At 39.7% G+C, this 17,465-nt stretch overlaps 3 protein-coding genes across 3 annotated transcripts; 2 read left to right on the top strand and 1 right to left on the bottom strand.

Moving 5' to 3' along the window:
- Positions 1–557: 557 nt before the first annotated feature.
- On the top strand, positions 558–3,386 carry LOC110064474 (uncharacterized). The gene has a single exon (XM_020771526.2). The coding sequence runs from the start codon at positions 709–711 to the stop codon at positions 1,402–1,404; it is 696 nt and encodes a 231-aa protein (XP_020627185.2). The 5' UTR covers positions 558–708; the 3' UTR covers positions 1,405–3,386.
- A 3,034-nt stretch (positions 3,387–6,420) lies between these two features.
- Positions 6,421–9,195, top strand: LOC110064553 (uncharacterized). The gene has a single exon (XM_020771614.2). The coding sequence runs from the start codon at positions 6,730–6,732 to the stop codon at positions 8,503–8,505; it is 1,776 nt and encodes a 591-aa protein (XP_020627273.2). The 5' UTR covers positions 6,421–6,729; the 3' UTR covers positions 8,506–9,195.
- A 2,296-nt stretch (positions 9,196–11,491) lies between these two features.
- Positions 11,492–13,136, bottom strand: LOC110064482 (dynein light chain Tctex-type 5-like). Its single transcript, XM_020771536.2, has one exon. It carries the CDS (start codon positions 13,019–13,021, stop codon positions 12,473–12,475), a length of 549 nt encoding a protein of 182 aa, XP_020627195.1. The 5' UTR covers positions 13,022–13,136; the 3' UTR covers positions 11,492–12,472.
- Positions 13,137–17,465: the final 4,329 nt, after the last annotated feature.

The following is a 17,465-nucleotide window of genomic DNA, read 5'->3' as shown; positions in this document are numbered from 1 at the left end:
ACTTTTTGCATTTTGCGGGAACTAATTTTTGCGATTGTAAAAGGCTGTTTTTTTCTTGCTGGGTATTAATCTTTTTGCGGGACGTTGCATTTAGTTGAAATTAAAACATTTTCGCGTTTTTTATTTACTCTGTTGCATGCAATTGACAAGTGAAACAACATCTAGCGATGTAAAACACAGTAATCCAGCAACCAGTGTCACTCTATCACAATTACATCGTGTTTTCGTGTGGCTGATGGCAGGTACAAGATTCTGTTTGTGATGTTTGTATGTGTAATTTTGCCAGCGGACTAAACTTTTGCGGAGGAAAGTTTTTGCGGGAATTGTTTTTTGTGGCGGGGACTTTTTTTTTGCGGATCTAGGAAAAAACCGCAAAAATCGCAAAAATCGCAAAAATCGCCCCAAAAAATAGTGCCACACGGTAGGAACATGCGTAATAGATAAAGAAGATTCTAGTTTACGTCATCGACTAATTATATTGCATGCGAGGGGTGTCTTAATGTCAATCAAACCATCAACGCTCGGTAATTTTATAAAGCACGCAGACTGAGTTAATATATAACCATTTTAATGATAACACCAAAAGTAAACATTGGGAGCTTATCGAGATACCGACACCGCTATTTGAAGCCCGAAAATCGTGCAGGTTTTCGCTTTGTCACTAATAGCCTGTTTTAATTGGTGCAAAAGCGTGCGTGAAATAAGATAATGAACGGTAAACCAGGGTCAAGAAGCCCCGCGTCACGGCTGCGAGGGCTCGCCTTTAGCAGATCCCTCGGAGGTGGACGAGTTTATAGACCAAAACTGCGGAAAGCGCTTTCGGTAAATAGCGAAAGTGAACTCTTCAAGGCGGTAGATGGCGGTTCACGAGAAGCGCTGGACGATTTGGTTATGAGCAAAGCCCCACCTTTGAAAAGCGAGACTTGCAGCAGTCCAGTGAAGGTGCTGTCCTTCAAGTTACGGGCCAGTTCTTGGAAGGAACGAGATAGCAGAGGAAGCCCTTCAAGCATCGAAGCGGAAACCGTAAATAAACACGATGGTGTTAATTTTGAGGCTCAGAAAGGCTGCGAGTTGGACTGTAAGGAGTTCAGCTCCAAAATCCGAGATCTTATCCAGCAGGTTCTATCTTCACACCTCGACAATATGGAATACAATCACGAGATATGCGGAGCTAAGTGTAAAACGATTAGTCAGATGATCGAAAATGGTGTCAAATCCTTGTTCAGCGCACGATACAAGATTATCGCACTGGTTTACATCGGGGCGATACGTGACCGAGGCATTGAAATGGCCAGTCAGTGTCTCTGGAATCCTAGCACAGATAGTTTCGTTATGGCAACATTTGATAACAATTCCTTGTTTGCCACCGCGACTGTGTTCGCTACTTTATTCAACGACGAATGAACTTTTGCATTTCCGCCACGGCGTTGAGACACACGAAGCAGTTGAGTTGGGGTGAACAGCAAAAAAATGTGGTAATGATATTTTTAAAAATCGAAACAGCAGGAGGCAAATGGAAAGTGTTATCGCTATTCAAGGTAATAGGAAAATAATTAACTTTTCAATTAAAGTAGAGGCTTAAGTATTAATTAATCTTTCGATTTGCTTGAAAATATTACGACTGCTTGACGCTGTGATATTCTTCAATATCCTTCAATATCTTCAAAGGACGAAAAGCGATCGTTCAAAGAATTATAATTTTGACGAAGTTTAAAAATAACTGGCAGAATTTGGAATGACCTCAACTTAATCTTCTTATAAACAGCGGGCGCGCGCAGAGCGCAGAGCGCCTCTTGAATTATCTTCTGTCAGGAAAAAAAATAAAGAATTTACTGCCTGATGTGCGAAGCGAGAGCTTATTAACGCCAGTCTGTCAAATTGCACTGTTTTGTTAGTAAGGATTATGCCATTAATACCCCGCTGAGGAAAGGCCACAACGACCTTTTAAGAAATCTTTTCCCAGCTTGTCTCGCGAAGGGAAAACAGAAGAACAAAGAGTTACAAAACAATAAATCATCCGTGTGGTAACGTATTATAACTTTGCTAAAAATGCAAAAATGCAAATTTTGAAGGTTCACCTTGGCATACATTAATCTCCGGTATTTATAACTAAACGGTTGTCCAATTGTTCACCTAGGTCAAAGATAATGTGATTAATTTATAAGGTTTGTCGGAGAAAGACGAGTAGAAGAGCGACTTTTGAAAAGATACAAGCCTGTTAGAGTTTGTTTATTCAGGTGTAAAAGCTACACGAACAATAGATCGAGGAATGTTGATTTGATATAGTGGTTGATAACGAAGGTTTAATTTAGCTTAGGAATAAAGCATCGCTTGAAAAAAGGCTATTCCGAAAATAACGCGTCTAGTTAAAACTTAACATTATTTTATCCTTCCTCTTGTCTTCACCTTTGATTCTATAAAACCAACACTAAAACATTAGTGTTTGCTTTCACACTTGGCTCAAGGGTTACAACTGAAGTACCTGATCGAAGGCCCTTGATTTAGATCAAAATTCCTCTTACAGTGTTCCAGTCATTTCCTGTTATCTATCTCGGAAGAATTTGGCAGATCATCAGGCTCTTCACTGTTGATAAACCTCGGCAGGTTTTAAAAACTTATGTATGTTAGAACGAGTTGTAAGTAGCCCAGCGTTTAAACTTGGAGGACTTTACAAACTATTATTAACATTGATTAGGAAACTTGAAAATCAACATGATTATATATGTTGAACTTGCAGAGTAAGAGAAAAAAAAAAAAATCTTTACATGCGTTCGTTTTATCTTTTCTTTGCTATATGATACTCTTATCTGAGACTATAAAAAAATCCTAGGACGCCTTCAAAGACTTTTTTTTAACATTATTTATCCAAGTGATGAAATATGTTGTACATCACTTTGAGTTGGTCCGGAAAACGTGTACCACAATAGCCCAATCTACCGACGGTTCCATTCTTTCCGTTGACTTTTTGCCAACAAAAAAACACTATTTTAGGGTTTCGGTCTGCAAGGTAAAACACAGTCCTTGGTTACAAAGGAATGCTTTGACGCTGACTTTTAATGACTGATCCTTAAATCAGAATTCTCGAGGTCGTAACCTTTCGTGTTTTCAGTGTTAATCATAAAAATTACAATTTCCTCGATTGTGATTGGTTTAAAAATTCCTGTTTTCCACTAATTCACTTGCCAAGTTGTTATCGGACAGTTTGTTATTGAACAGTTTGTTATTGGAAAGTTTGTTACCGGACAGTTTGTTATTGGACAGTTTGTTATCGGACAGTTTGTTATCGGACAGTTTGTTATCGGACAGTTCAATAAGCCAATCACATTCAAAGTTGTAGTGTAAGGTCATTCCACTGAAATAGAACCTGCACTGAGATTTTTGTCAAACTTTGCCTATTGACTGTTTATTGTAGGAACTTAAATTTGGAAATAAAAATGAGGGGTCCCCATGCTCGTTTAGGAGCAACAGCACCTTGTTTATACCATATAAATCCTTACAATAGCACCACGATTATAGTCACGATTGCTTGCTAAATTCACGTTTCCGACCATTCAATGTTTCTTGCTCAACACTGAGAATTGGCCCATATTTATTTTACATCGAGAAATTTATTACTCAATTCAACACAACAGAAAAAAAATGATAGGTCACCGTACTCGTTTTCGAGAAAATGACGATTTACCTCTATGGCGAGGTCCAGCCGCAAAGAAAAGGCCGCCATTTTTTAATGCGCGCGCGCTAATCACGCGTGAAATTATACGCAGTAGGGATGCGCGATGCAATACTGGGAAATGACCTTAAATCAACCAATCACATTCAAAGTTGTAGTTACGTGCGTGCGTGAGCGCGTGCGCTTTTGTGTTTTTGGCGCCTGATCGCCGGTGGAGGCGCGGTGGCCTTAGAATGTTTACATCTCCTTTGTAGGTATTTTAATGCGAATTAATTTTCCCTTTCTTTCATAACTTGGCTATTTTTTTCTTGGAAATTGCAATTTTTATGATTAATTGGTAATAAGACTTCCAGTCCAATTCTTGGGTTTCATGTGACGTCACAAGCTTTGCTCAAATCAGTGTCCGCCATGTTGGTGTTCCTCGGGTGTCAAATTTATGCTAATAATAGTCCATTTCTAAAGTGAAGCTTCTCTATTATCGCTCTATTATTTCGCCAACTACATGAATATTCAGAAAGAAAAAAAACGATAAAAGTGCCGGGCATTCATCTAAAGGTATCCCAGTGATCTCTGAGTATGCCAAAAGCTTAAATAGTCGAGTAAAGGAAAGATATTCGCAAATGATCTCGGTCATCGGGGTTGACCCTGCAAGCATAACATCAAGCAGTTCAGTCCAGAATGTTTGCCTCCTGTGCAAGTCTCGGACTTGCTGAGTTACTTCGTTCTTGAGACCAGCTTGTACACCAACAAGCAGTTCAAGGCGTTCAAGAGTCTGGAGGCGTTTAATCAAATGGTGTCGGGATTTGTACAGTTTGTAGCCTCAGTTGTAGGCAAAGTAATCGCTAGCCTGCGAACAGGCTCCCGGCGAGGACGGAAAAAAAATTCGGCAAGCACGAAACAGAAGAATTCGGAGAGCAAAGCGATCGGGACGGGGACATGCTTGGATGCAAAGCTGGACTGGCTGAGTCATGCTCACCTGTCGCGAGTGTTTTATTTTATTTAGAGGCAACTACACGAATTCATGGCAAGCTCGCTTGCACACAGGTAAAATGCTCATGGATTTTGCCGACATATGTCAATAAAGTGCCGGATGCGAGGGCTAAGGACATCAATTTTTGATCGGCTAACAAGCTCAAAGAAACGCTCAACCAGAAAATTGAGGAGCAACAACAGCCGCAAGCCTCGAACCATGCAGCGGCTTCTAGTTCTGGGACTGTATCAGCCGGTGCCTCAGCGCATGCAGCGCCGCGCATCGGCGCCTTCGAAAGAGGAAATGGATCAGCTTTATGCCAAACTCAACTACTGCAAAATTAAAGCACTGGCTTTAACTTTAATTGATCTTTAGCTGACCAATTTATCGACCAAAGCCGCTCTGTTCCGGTGGTTTCAGAGCGAAGTGTTTGCTACAAACTCGTTCACTCTCTAGCACTCTCTTGTTTATAGCGTCGCCGTGATTCACCGCAGAAATCCACTCGTTTCTCCTCCTAGTAGTGAGTTCCTCCTGTTCTTCCCCTTGATTTGTAATAATCTTAGATATACGAAAAAACCCTAAGCCCTTATGATGTCCACTTTTGCTCGAACAGCCAACAACAACGCATAAAACCATCCCTTCTTTCTCACACGAACTCTTCTTTGGATACGGTTTGTTTACACTTGAGGGACACCAAGATGGCGGATAGTAACCGTTGCTAAGCTATTAGTCACGTGGGTGAAAGCCAAGAATTCGGTCTGTAATCATACTCGTGATAAACAAATCGGACTCCCGCTGCGCGGTCGTCCGGTTCTGTTATCACTCTTATGATAACAGACCGAATTGGACTCCACTCAGTCCTATTACCATTACCAACTATCATGGTGGTCGTAATTTCCGATTCGTCGTGTGGCGCTCGGCTGGTCGTATGACTTTCGGATGGTCTTCGTCAAGAGAGAATGAAGGGTGAGAGAGTTATTTAATCCACCATATGCGCCTTTTTCTCAAGATGTTCCCTCTCAAGTTATTTTTAGATGTGGCATCCGGCCTTCAGATATTTTCGTAAAGGATCCTTAGGCTGTCCAAGTGAACGAAATCTGCGTCACAGGACTGGCTACTGATTTCTAGTCTCTTCTGGGGTTTCCTAAACCGAGAGTTATCTAACTTGAAATAACTTGCGTTGAGGGGGATAACCTCGTCCTATATGGGCCATTAATTCTCTTACCCCTCATCTCAGCTCTTGTCGTAGGTTATCAACTGATAAAATGTCCGACCACCTTACGTGCGAATTATGTTCAATCAGTGTACAGTGATTCTAGTATTATCGAGATAACTCCTGCTTCGCTAAAATAATTCATGGTACACTGCAGTTTATCGCTTTAAGAAAAATAAGTTAGTGTAAAGTATTTTGCCGACAAATGACTTTCATGTCTATTGTCATACCAAATTCTTAATCATAACTCACACTAAAGCTAAGAGAAACGTGAGGGGATCAGTTAGGACAATTTAACAGATGTTATGCTTAGAGCTCGAGATGGTAACGGTTCGCTTTCGAAATCGACTTTACTCTGTAAAGACTGTAAAAAGCCTTGTAATCATTCTGAAAATGGGAAGCAAGAATCATGCAGAATTCTTTGTTTGTTTTATCCATCGTTTTTAATAATTTACGACAAGTTGTCTAACATCAACATAATTGTATTCTACGAAAATATTTCTTTGAAGTTAATTTCGGGTTTCACCTGCTTTTCACAATTGGTTGCCATGGTTTCAGTTCTCGAAAACTTGTTGTAGTTGATTTTCTTGTTTTGTTTGATGCAAACTGCTCCAAGGAACACGAGTTAAAAATTTAGTGACAAATAATAACTTTGATTTGTTAGCTAGTTGATTCGCAAAAGAGCGAAACTAAGCCGGTTAAAACAGACAGAACAAGTCGGGGAAATTTTCGCTGGCAAGGATTGTTGTGATAACAAATGAACTTTCGAAATTTCCGGTAAAGTATACTCAAAAGGAGGTGTTAAATACAGTTTGGAACATCTACAATCAATTTACATCTACGACAACCATCCAAAGCTGAGAAATTTCTGAAAATATGGCAGCTTTGGTGAAAGCTATCGAACAAAAGCGGTTTAAACAATCAGAATTACTCTTGCAACTTGGTGACAATGTGAACCAACAGGAGAAACTCTCTGGAAAAACTCCTCTTCTGGCAGTGTGTTTCTTGGAAGACGAAAACTTGGCTTGCTGTATCACGAAAAAGCTCTTACATCGAGGGGCCGACGTCTGCTTGGAAGATGTTCAAGGAATGAACCCTTTAATGCAAGCTTGCAAACTGGGAAAGGAGAAACTCGTCCAGGTGCTGATTGAGAGCGGAGAATGCGACTTCGGTGCTGCGGATAATAAAGGAAATACCGCTCTTATTTACTCAGTTGAGGCTGGGAAGTCTCGTATTACGAAAGCTCTCACTGAAGCAATGAATATCTACGATGTCCGTGTTGCTGATAAAGCAAATAGCAATGGAGAAACGCCTCTGATTAGAGCCATGAAACTCAAGCACAATGCCTGTAGCGAAGTGTTGGTAAACGACGGCAAAGCATCACCGCAAGCTCGAGATTTTTATTTAAAACTCAATGCTAGAGAATGGGAGTTGTACTTGAAAGAGAAAGAAGAGAAAGAAAATGAAGATAAAGCAAAGATTGGAAATATGATGGAAAGAATTAAAAACGACCATTCGAGGGAAGGCCTAAGTCGAAAGCAAATTAAAGATTACCATGGAAGGTCAAGAACTATATCAATAATTAATAGTAGACAGGACTTCACAAACCGAGGAAGAACCTTCACGCGTTTTACTCCTGATTTCGAGAAAATTATGCCTCAGGAGAAGTTTCTTGGAAGAAGGACAAAATCTGCCCCATTGTTAAAATGCGAGAACACTAAACAACTGTTCAGGTCTGTATCGTTCAATTTTGAGTCAAACAACGCAGAAAAAGGCTTTCCTGAAAAGAAAACTGTTGGTTTAGTAAACGAGGCAGAGAATGCTGATAAGGGCACTAAACAAAATAGCAGCATCATAGCAACGACAGTAGGGTGTCATAATAATCGAGAAGCGTCAGTCAAATTGGACGGAGTTGGTTGGCAAGGTGCAAAAAATACATTTCCTAAAACGGATACACAGCAAAAGATGATTCTCCAAAGGGCCATTGACAACAACGGCAAGAGAGCTTCCTGTAGTCAAAGCCAGTTACCTAAGCTTTTCACTTTGATGACTCAAGAAGCAACCCATTCCTTTCGCTCATCAGCAAAGAAAAGAACCCCAGGGAAGCCATGTGACAAAGGAAGGTCACGTGGGGCAAAGGAATCGTCCAGGGGATGGAATTCTAGAAGGAACTCGATAGCAATGCAAAGGCAATATTTGGCAAGTGATGGACGCAGAAGATGGTCCACGGCCGAGACATCTCTTATTGCTCTAGGACGTTTTTCGTCGCTGTATTCCCGGTCGGATTTCAAAGCGTTGAATCCAGATAACCCGGTAATGCTTGTCAAAACAAGACGAGATTCAATGCAGTCAACCCCTGAAGAGTTAGTCACAAGTTCTAAGACTACAAAGAGATCAGAAACAAAGACAGCAGCTATATCTCCCAATCTGATGAAGCGAAACCCAGATCTCTCTGCTTCCTTTCCAGGCAGATATCCTGCCATGTATTGTGGTAATAAAGAACAGATCACCTCGAGCCGAGTGAAATCTGCAAGACCTCGTCGCTACAGGAGACACAATAGCGATTCTTCTCCCTCAAGTGGAAATAAGGTGACTGGGCTGCAAAGGGCATTGAATACAACGCCAGTGATCGCAGAAGAAGCAGAAGAATGACAGTGAATTAACATTAAGTTAAGGCGGTATAATTGCGATATGCGATGCGAATCAGTCAAAGCCTCAAGTCTCGCAATAAGGCCGAAAGTGTGCATGGGTGGAAGCGGAGAGATGCAGAAAACGTGAAAAACGCAATTTCTACCTTTTTGTCTTCAGACACATGGAAACAAGGTGATTTCTGTTCAAGTCTATCTGGAAGAATTTTCCAAACACAGAGCCATGTAATAGTGATTGACTGAAAGGTACAGCAAAACATCTTACGAGGGGAAAAGACGCACACGTACGTCTCGTATAAACCTGCCATTTGCAGATTTCCTTTACACGGATATGCTAAATGCTAAATAATAGTTGAATCCCAGACCACCACTCCGGCTTGTCGACAAGGTTGATTGAATTCAGCTCAGTTTATGGAACACGAAAGATAGTGTTTCATGACGTTTCTTAACACTGACAAGAGAGTTTTTATCTGATACATCAATGGATTCAACTAATAAATTAATTAGAATAATTCTCCAGTGAACTGCCTTTTAAATTAAACCGAAGTAAATGATTCCAACAATGGCGAAAAAGTGTAATATACCAGATGAATTTCAAGGTAAATAATCTGAAAAACGGCATACGAGGGAAGTGTCCGTGAACTGATTACTATGGAGGTAAAATGAGCAGCAGTATAAATCAATCTTGCAAAAACTAGAGAAGAAAAATACAATACAAATGCTACCTAGAGTTATGAAAGTCACGTGAATCAATCACTATGGGGGCAAAGCCGGTAAATAGACCAATCAGGTCTAGAAGCCAATTAAGTAATTTAACTTTCTTGACAAAAGTGAGAACATTTGCACTGCCGGTCAAAATTGGTGTAGGATGCTCAAGACTGGCTGTCACTAGTGCATAAAGACTAAGCCACATACACAAACGCTGTAAGTTGTTCACAACTGGCGTCTTTCGTTAAAGGAGGAGGTCACTCCAAAAAGCTTACTTTTTTGCCTTCGCCTATAGCAAGTGAACATTCAGCTTTTTCACTCACCGAAGTTTTAGCCTCTGAAATGCCTGCTATCCTGATGAAATTCGTCTCGAAAGAAACGATCCAGAGGCAGCCATTTTGAACTGTACTTGGCAGCCAGGACGTGTTTAAGTGACGTCATTCCGTCCGACTCGAAATTGGCGGCAAAGAGAAAAACACGCAAACAACAAACGACTTCCATGCTTCACAAGGCCAGCAAAACGTATTTTTTCCAAGCGATTATCCACTTCACTATCTTCACTGTTGTCATTTTCGGAGTTTGGAGCATGTCTGGCTCAAAATAATACGGCTCAAGAGCATCCATAACGCAGAGTGATAGTTAAAAGATTTGTCGGAAGCCATTTGGACAAAATCTCTCGGACGAAATAACATCACGTAAACGTGGCCTGGCTGCTGAGTACTGTTCAAAATGGCGGCAACGATGTCGAAATTTGGGCTTCTTTGGAGACGAATTTCATAAGGAAAACCTGCTTTTTAGAGGCTGAAACTTCGGTGAGTGGCTAAACTTAGTGCGAGGTTGTTATTAACGTTGACAAAAAATGTACGTTTCTTGGAGCGACCTTCTCCTTTAAGAAGGTACATATTCAAACAAAATGCACTAGTTATTTTAACCTGAAGCCATCTTTTATTTTGTTGCTCATTGTTATAGTACGAATGTAAGTGGCATCAGTAATCGTATTATATTGTAAGTCAGTAAGTATTAGTATCGTAAGTTAAATAAGTAGTCGTATTGTTTTGTAGAGTAAGTTACGTAAATTGTACTATTGTAACCTGTAATTGCATCGTAATGTAAGTAGTGTACATGTAAGTGGTGTACGTAGTGCGTAAGTAATTGAATTGTAGAACAAGTTTTTTTGTTAGTAATGTGAGGGGCTTTAGTAGTTGTAGTACTGTTGTAAATTGTGTAGACGTACCAATGTTGTAAGTAGTGTGAATCACAATTAAAGTTATTAAAAAAAAAACTACTAGTTAACAACAACTTACTGCATCTGCTTGGGCTTATGAACTAGTATAAGACAGCTTTGTAAAACAGATAAAGGGGCTAAAATTAAGCTCTACATTGTAGAGCTCACTAAAAGTAAAAAAATCTTTTGAATAATTCAACGTACGACCTTGGTCACAAGGGTTGAAACTGACGTCACTATACGCATTTTGCCCCTCCCATCCTTGTGTAATGTTGACAAAACACTTTCATTTAACAAAAGTTTGCATCCTACCATTTTCCCTTTTAAGGTTACCGTAAACCTTCGCGGGTGTGCTTAGCGAAAAAAAATATTACCGCGCTGTCTTAAAGACAACCACTAAAAATTATATATCAATGCAAAGGTTATAGAATGCTCTATTCGATAAAAATTGTTTTGCCTCAATTTTTTTTAATCATAAGGCGAGCGCGACCTAAAAGCGCGAAACGACCGACGTTCCATTGAGCGAATTTATCGGGTATCAAACTCGACAGCATCAACAAAGCTACTGCATTATATCATTCACGAGGCATCAATCATCAAAACCGTGTGGGGGATTTGCGTTTTTCAAAATTGATCTCCTGCAATGGCCTTCGTCGTAAAACGTGTCGCTGTATTTTTGGACATCAAACTTGACAGAAATTTTCCAAAACAACCAATAGGAATATCGACAAACCCTCACACGGTTTTGATGATTGATGCCTCGTGAATGATATAATGCAGTAGCTTTGTTGATGCTGTCGAGTTTGATACCCGATAAATTCGCTCAATGGAACGTCGGTCGTTTCGCGCTTTTAGGTCGCGCTCGCCTTATGATTAAAAATAATTGAGGCAAAACAATTTTCACCGAATAGAGCATTCTATAACCTTTGCATTGATATATAATTTGTAGTGGTTGTCTTTAAGACAGCGCGGTAATATTTTTTTTTCGCTAAGGACACCCGCGAAGGTTTACGGTAACCTTAAAAGGGAAAATGGGCTAACACTTATTCTGTAGGTGTTACGGTCACGTTATGATTTTATTCATGTTTTTGCACATCTAACGCAGTTTGTCCATAGTTGTTTCAAATAAATAATGTGTTTACTTTTTGTAATCAGGAGTCACATTGTTTCTGCTGTAAAATAAACTATGACTGAATTGAAGTGACCTTGCTTAAAACTAATTGCGCGCATTTATTTAATTTAAACCTATCTGATGAATTCATTCACAGTCTTCTTGTACTTGATCATATATTCATGGCAGTTAATCACTCTGGCGTTTTCAAGTGTTGTTCACGACATCTTTGAAAGTTGATGATCAATTAATGATGATAATTTAGATACAATCATGATGGAAAATACGGTTACGTTGTAATGCTTTTCAAAGATTTACGGACAATCTTTATTAGATGTAATCAAGTACACTTACATATATTCAGTTCTATTTTCTCTTCACTGTACCACTTACCGACTAAAACAGGACGTCTGCGACAGTCAAAATGCTAATTATGGCTATATGCTAAGAAAGAGAAAGTACTGATGACAATGCAAACTCTCCCAAGGACGATTATATGAACGTGCGGGAAAAACATAGAGGAATTAAGTGGCTGACCAAGAGTTTCTTAAGCAGAGTCTCTTAAGAAACTACATTACGGATGACTCAGGAAGAAGCTTGGCTGAAAATTTTAAAGTTTGCCATTTATTACTTTGGCTATCTTATCTTAATCTTCGAATTTGTCTCCAGTCTCAGCCATCCATATTCCCGTATGGCAGACTGGAACCCATTGGCGCTTGTGTTTATTTTATATCTTCTCTGTGTTCTCAAAGGAAATATTTTTGAAGCAATGGTTAAAAATAAATAATGCAATTACAAATACCTACACACATATATAACATTGGAAAGAAACTTTCCGCTGCATCACAAAGTCCGCGGCAGCATCGAAATACTTCTATATCATCCAGACCCGACATTAGGCCCATAAAATTACTGTTTCAGTCGTGGTTATTCCACGTATAAAGCGTAAACCGTTGCTTGAACAAAGAGGGTCGAATTCGTGAAGGAGACAGTAACAAAATCGTCAAAGTTCTCATTCCATGCACACCTGCTCGTAATTTGCACTCCTTGGCCTTTCTTTTCGCCTACAAGAACAACGACAACCAGTTTAAACCGCGGACTAATCAGCGCCTTGACTTTTTCTTTGATGAACTCACAAATGCCCTGGCAGTTCTTCTTGCACTTGGAACTTTCGTATGCTTCGTTCATGAATTGCTCTCTCAAAACATTTTCAACCGCCGCTTCCACCGTCTTCGTTGGCATCTTCTTGTCAGGTTGAAGTTTGTATGTGTTCTCGTAAAACAACTTTCCAGTTGAAAAATCACTGTCAACAATGGAAGCCTCGTCGAGCTGGTCATGAACATCACTGCGGTTTGTAGCCGACTTCAGTTGGAACACCTCTTTCGTTTCTAGTTTAGAAGCTATTCCTACCTTAAACTTGTGTGGATTTCTACCAGAAAGACTCACAGTTCCCCTTTTTGCACCTGAAGCAGACATCTCTCAAACAATTACAAGTGTTCTTTCGTGCAGTTTCAGTAAGTTCAACCACCTTCTGTTTATTGAAATCGGTAACGTGATCATTATTGTTTGCCATTTCTTGCGTCAAACACGTTTCGGCACTAAACCTTCAACTATTCAATTCGATAACAAAGCGAAGAAAAAAGCTTTCAAACAAAGAGGCATATATAATTAATCCACAGGGATAGCTATGGAAGCTAATTGTGCACTCGCCTTTGTGTTCTAAAGCATTTTTTACAATTGGTTTATAAGAAAATGAATGCTTGTCTGGAATTTTGCATAGCCGGTTTCCGTCACATGTGTGGACTCCTGGCTTGTTTACGTCGTCACCATGGCAACTTAAGGAGGAACCCACCACAAGTTCGAGTAACAAGTGGACAAAAACTTTTATCCGAGATTGTATTGGAAACTTCTGTGCGTGCGACTGTTTTAAATATATTCTCAAAAGAAATCATTTCTAACAACACCTAATGTCGAAAGCAAATTTTGAATTTCCTTAGAAACAAATTAAGTACCGCTGAAATGAAACTGATGATGAAATTTTACCCGTGTTCGCAAAATTCTCTGAACTTTTAAATTTATTTCCTCAAGTTCCCATGGGAAATTGTTTTTTTTGTTATTTTAGGCAACTATTTATATCTTTAGCTTTTAAAAATTCCAGAAAAGGACTGTAATATACTAAACGTTATTCTGGTACATGGTTTTTGCCCAATAAAAACTGAACTTACTCGATTTCCGATCGGATTTCGTTGTAAACTGAACATGAAAATATGAGCGAAAAAACAGCTTTTTAGACGCAAAAAAACAGGCATTCGCGATCGGTCTCAATTACTGTTGAACAGCAGTCACAATTTTAATGTTATAGATTTGTACATTGTCTTAGGATATTTTTCTCACAACCATTTTTTTCTTTCCATAATCACATTACCAGATCTACCAAACAAACTTTCCTTTTACTTTTCTATCAGAAGATAAAAAGCACTCAGAAACTTGAGGCTAAGTTCTATAACTTAATTTGCTGTAAATGAAGCTAATATTTTTTATTGGAACAAAAAGAAAAGAAAACTACTTTTAGAAACTTTCTGCGCAGTACCTTTTTGTGACTTGGGCCCCGCCCACACCACGCCGGAGGAATTTGAAAACGGAGGTTTTACTCTGAAAACGCATCAACTATTTTCCGTCCACAGTACGCCGGACGAATTTAAAAAGCTTAGCAATCACCAGTCATTTTGGCAAACTCGGCCAGGGAAATCACGTGATTCTGGTGACGTCATCGTTTTCAAAACTGAACGTTTTCAAAATGTTTTCCCTCCACACCAAAACGCAAAGCCGGCGTTTTCAAATTCCGCTGGTTTGAAGAGCGCTTATGAAAAGTTCCGTTATCGTGACGGATTAGTGTGGACGGTAGGCCTGACCGTAGAAATAAACCTCCGTTTTCAGATTCCTCTGGCGTGTGGACAGAGCCTTAATTCGTCGTAGGTGGCCATATTAATCAAGGAAGACGAACTAACTACGTCGAAGATATATAATAGATATAAAACACGTTTTATACATTTTACGATCTTCCACTTTTCTGAGAGACGACTATAAGATATCGCCTCGAGTACATGCAGTTTATACATCGAGCATTTTCGACAACAAAACTGACAGAAAATTCAAATATGATGTAAAGGAAACACCGTAAAAAACACAGAAGAAGTCTAGAAACTGTTTGAAGACTGAGTGTCTGAACAAACAATCGAAATGGAAGGACTGCTAGTGCCAGCGCCAAAAATTTCAATCCTTCTCGCGCTAACGCGGAGTATTGGATGTTTGCGCGGGGAAGCTAGTCGTCTCGTTTAGGGGTGTAAATGAAGGCCCCTATGGATAGCAGCCTTCAAGCAGAATGGGCCACCCTGTAGAAATGAAGATTTACTTTACTTTACTTGACCTTGGCTTTCATATTCACCAGCGTGGATAGCGCAATGGTGAGAGCTTTCGCCGGCCTCCCACTATCGTGGCCCTAGCCTGTTCCAGGCTCTCGGTCAGTGGGGACGATCGGAAAAGCCGTCGGGCGACGAGCGGGTTCTGTGAGAGAAAAGAAGAGGTCCCGGCGCTCGTAGCTGATTCCGCTCGTCGCCCGCCCGCTTTTTCGATCGCCCCACTGACCGAGAGCCAAGTTCTATTCCGACCCGGTGTTCAGTTTGTCGTTGGTTACGTTCACGCCTTGCTCTAAAGGTTTTTCTCCGGGTTCTCCGGTTTTCCTTCCTCCACTAAAACAAACATCTCCAAATTCCAATTCTACCAGGATAGAGAAACCGCATGAAAACCAGGTGAGACTGATGTGGCTTACGTTCTAAATATTACGATTTCTTCTTTGGCGATATATGTATCCCTGTAATTTCCCATGAGATAGTAACAGCCTTAAAACTTTACTCCATTCTTGAATCAAATTTTATCTTTACGGAAACATAACTTAACTCGTGACAAGTGTTTCTTCTGGGCGACAAAAATAATGGAACGGGTCTACTGTCGACCCTTGGAGGCTTAGTATGAAGAGGCATCCGCAACTCTTGATCGCAGAGGGTTTGAAATTAAGGTGGCTGAACACGGTTTTTAATACCTGTGTTTCATTCACCTTTTTCTCTAAAACCCTTGATCCCTCGGTCGCCAAAAATGGCAGCAAGCTAGTTAACAACACAAACTTCGGTTTTTTGATGGTTAAGCTGACGTATGTGCCGTTGCTATGGCAACATGAATAAATAGAAACAGGCCTTTAAAATCGGTTTTGTTTATTTGTAGAAAATCTAGTCATTAGATTTGCTTTATAATTTGCATGCAACAAGCTTGTAACGATTCTCACAAGTTGACACCATTTTGCTAATAATTTAACAGAGATCTTTAATTATCTCTTCTTGAAGGTTGACTGGAATATCTAGAATTTCCTTTATTAAAGTTCAATTATTTTCAATAGTCCAGTTACTTATTTCCTAAAGTATTTTCGTGCCAAATTTCGTGAAATAGGCGTATTTCCGAAAGTGTAATTTTTCATTCAATCGCAATTTTTTGACCTACTACGCATGCGCTTCATTTAACTGGGTTCTTTCGGTAACAAAGAAAAAGCTGAGAATTGCTGGGTTCCTTGCATCGTTACCTTTTCTAACATATCTTGGTAATAAAAGACTAAAGCCATCAATACACTACGTTCAGTTATAGAGAAAAATAGCACAGATAGTGCGGGTGTTGAGCAAATAAAATGATCGCTCTATTGACAGCATGTTTGTTTTTTTCAATCCTTGCGCGCGCGCTGAATTGCATCAGCAAAAGCGCGCGCGAAAACTGTGTTCGGCCGCCTTAAGGTCATTCCCCAGTATTGCATTGCGTATCCCTACTGCGCATAATAACACGCGTGATTAGCGCGCGCATTAAAAAATGGCGGCTTTTTCTTTACAGCTGGACCTCACCATAGAGGTAAATCGTCATTTTCTCGCAAACGAGTATAGTGACCTATCATTTTTTTTCTGTTGTTTTGAATCGAGTAATAAACTTCTCTGCGTGAAATAAATATGGACCAATTCTCAGTGTAGAACAAAAAGCAATCGTCGGAAACGTGAATTTAGCAAGCAATCGCAACTACAATCATGGTGCTATTATAAGGATTTATACGGGTATAAACAAGGTGCTTTGCTCCTCAACGAACATGGGGAACCCTCATTTTTATTTCAAAATTTAAGTTTCTATAATATAAACAATCGATAGGCAAAGTTTCACAAAAATCTCAGTGTAGGTTCTATTTCAGCGGAATGACCTTAAGCAAATCAAACGAGTATCTTCTATCTTATATAAGGCTTGGAGGTCCCGAATTTAACTCCTCCACGTTTTGAAAAAGGGCAACTGGTCAGCTCCAACCACTTGGAATTTTTAACAACTTCAGTTCTATTGACATTATTTGTCTCTTAATTTATAGTGTCCCAATTACCATTTTATTTTTCTTTTATAAGGTGGCTGTTTTAACGACTGAAAAAATAATAGAAGTGATGATCTGGTCTCGGCCCGTCTTTCTTTAAGAAGTAGTCTCCGCATTTGAGTATCTGAGATCTAGATTGGAAGAAAAAAAGCTAGACTATAGGACAGGAAAAAAATGGCAAACAGTGTTATAAGTATCTAGGAGATTTAAGAGCGCTGCTCCTATTTTACGAGCTTCATTCAGAAAAAAATGAACCCGATGGGAAAAAAAGAAAAAAAAAAAAAAAGAAGAAAGGATTGAAAGGAAAGAAAATAATTTGCAACGTGAAAGTCGAATACGTACACCATTCGCTGAATTGCTAGACTCCATGCATGCGAAATGTTTAGGAATGTCGACCCAAAATGCCAGCTTTTCTTGCAATCTGGGCAATTGATTTTCTCCCCACTGTATATAGCTTGTGTCAATTAATCATTGCAT

Source organism: Orbicella faveolata, unplaced genomic scaffold (genome assembly GCF_042242905.1).
Source record: "Orbicella faveolata isolate gen_17 unplaced genomic scaffold, um_ofav_v1 contig_14, whole genome shotgun sequence".
NCBI lineage: Eukaryota > Metazoa > Cnidaria > Anthozoa > Scleractinia > Merulinidae > Orbicella > Orbicella faveolata.
Note: the sequence above shows the minus strand (reverse complement) of the source record. Positions and strands in the feature narration are given on the sequence as shown.

Bases quoted from the DNA above. Each gene is read 5' to 3' on its own strand.
- LOC110064474 (XM_020771526.2), top strand. From the start codon at position 709: ATGAACGGTAAACCAGGGTCAAGAAGCCCCGCGTCACGGCTGCGAGGG.
- LOC110064553 (XM_020771614.2), top strand. From the start codon at position 6,730: ATGGCAGCTTTGGTGAAAGCTATCGAACAAAAGCGGTTTAAACAATCA.
- LOC110064482 (XM_020771536.2), bottom strand. From the start codon at position 13,021: ATGTCTGCTTCAGGTGCAAAAAGGGGAACTGTGAGTCTTTCTGGTAGA.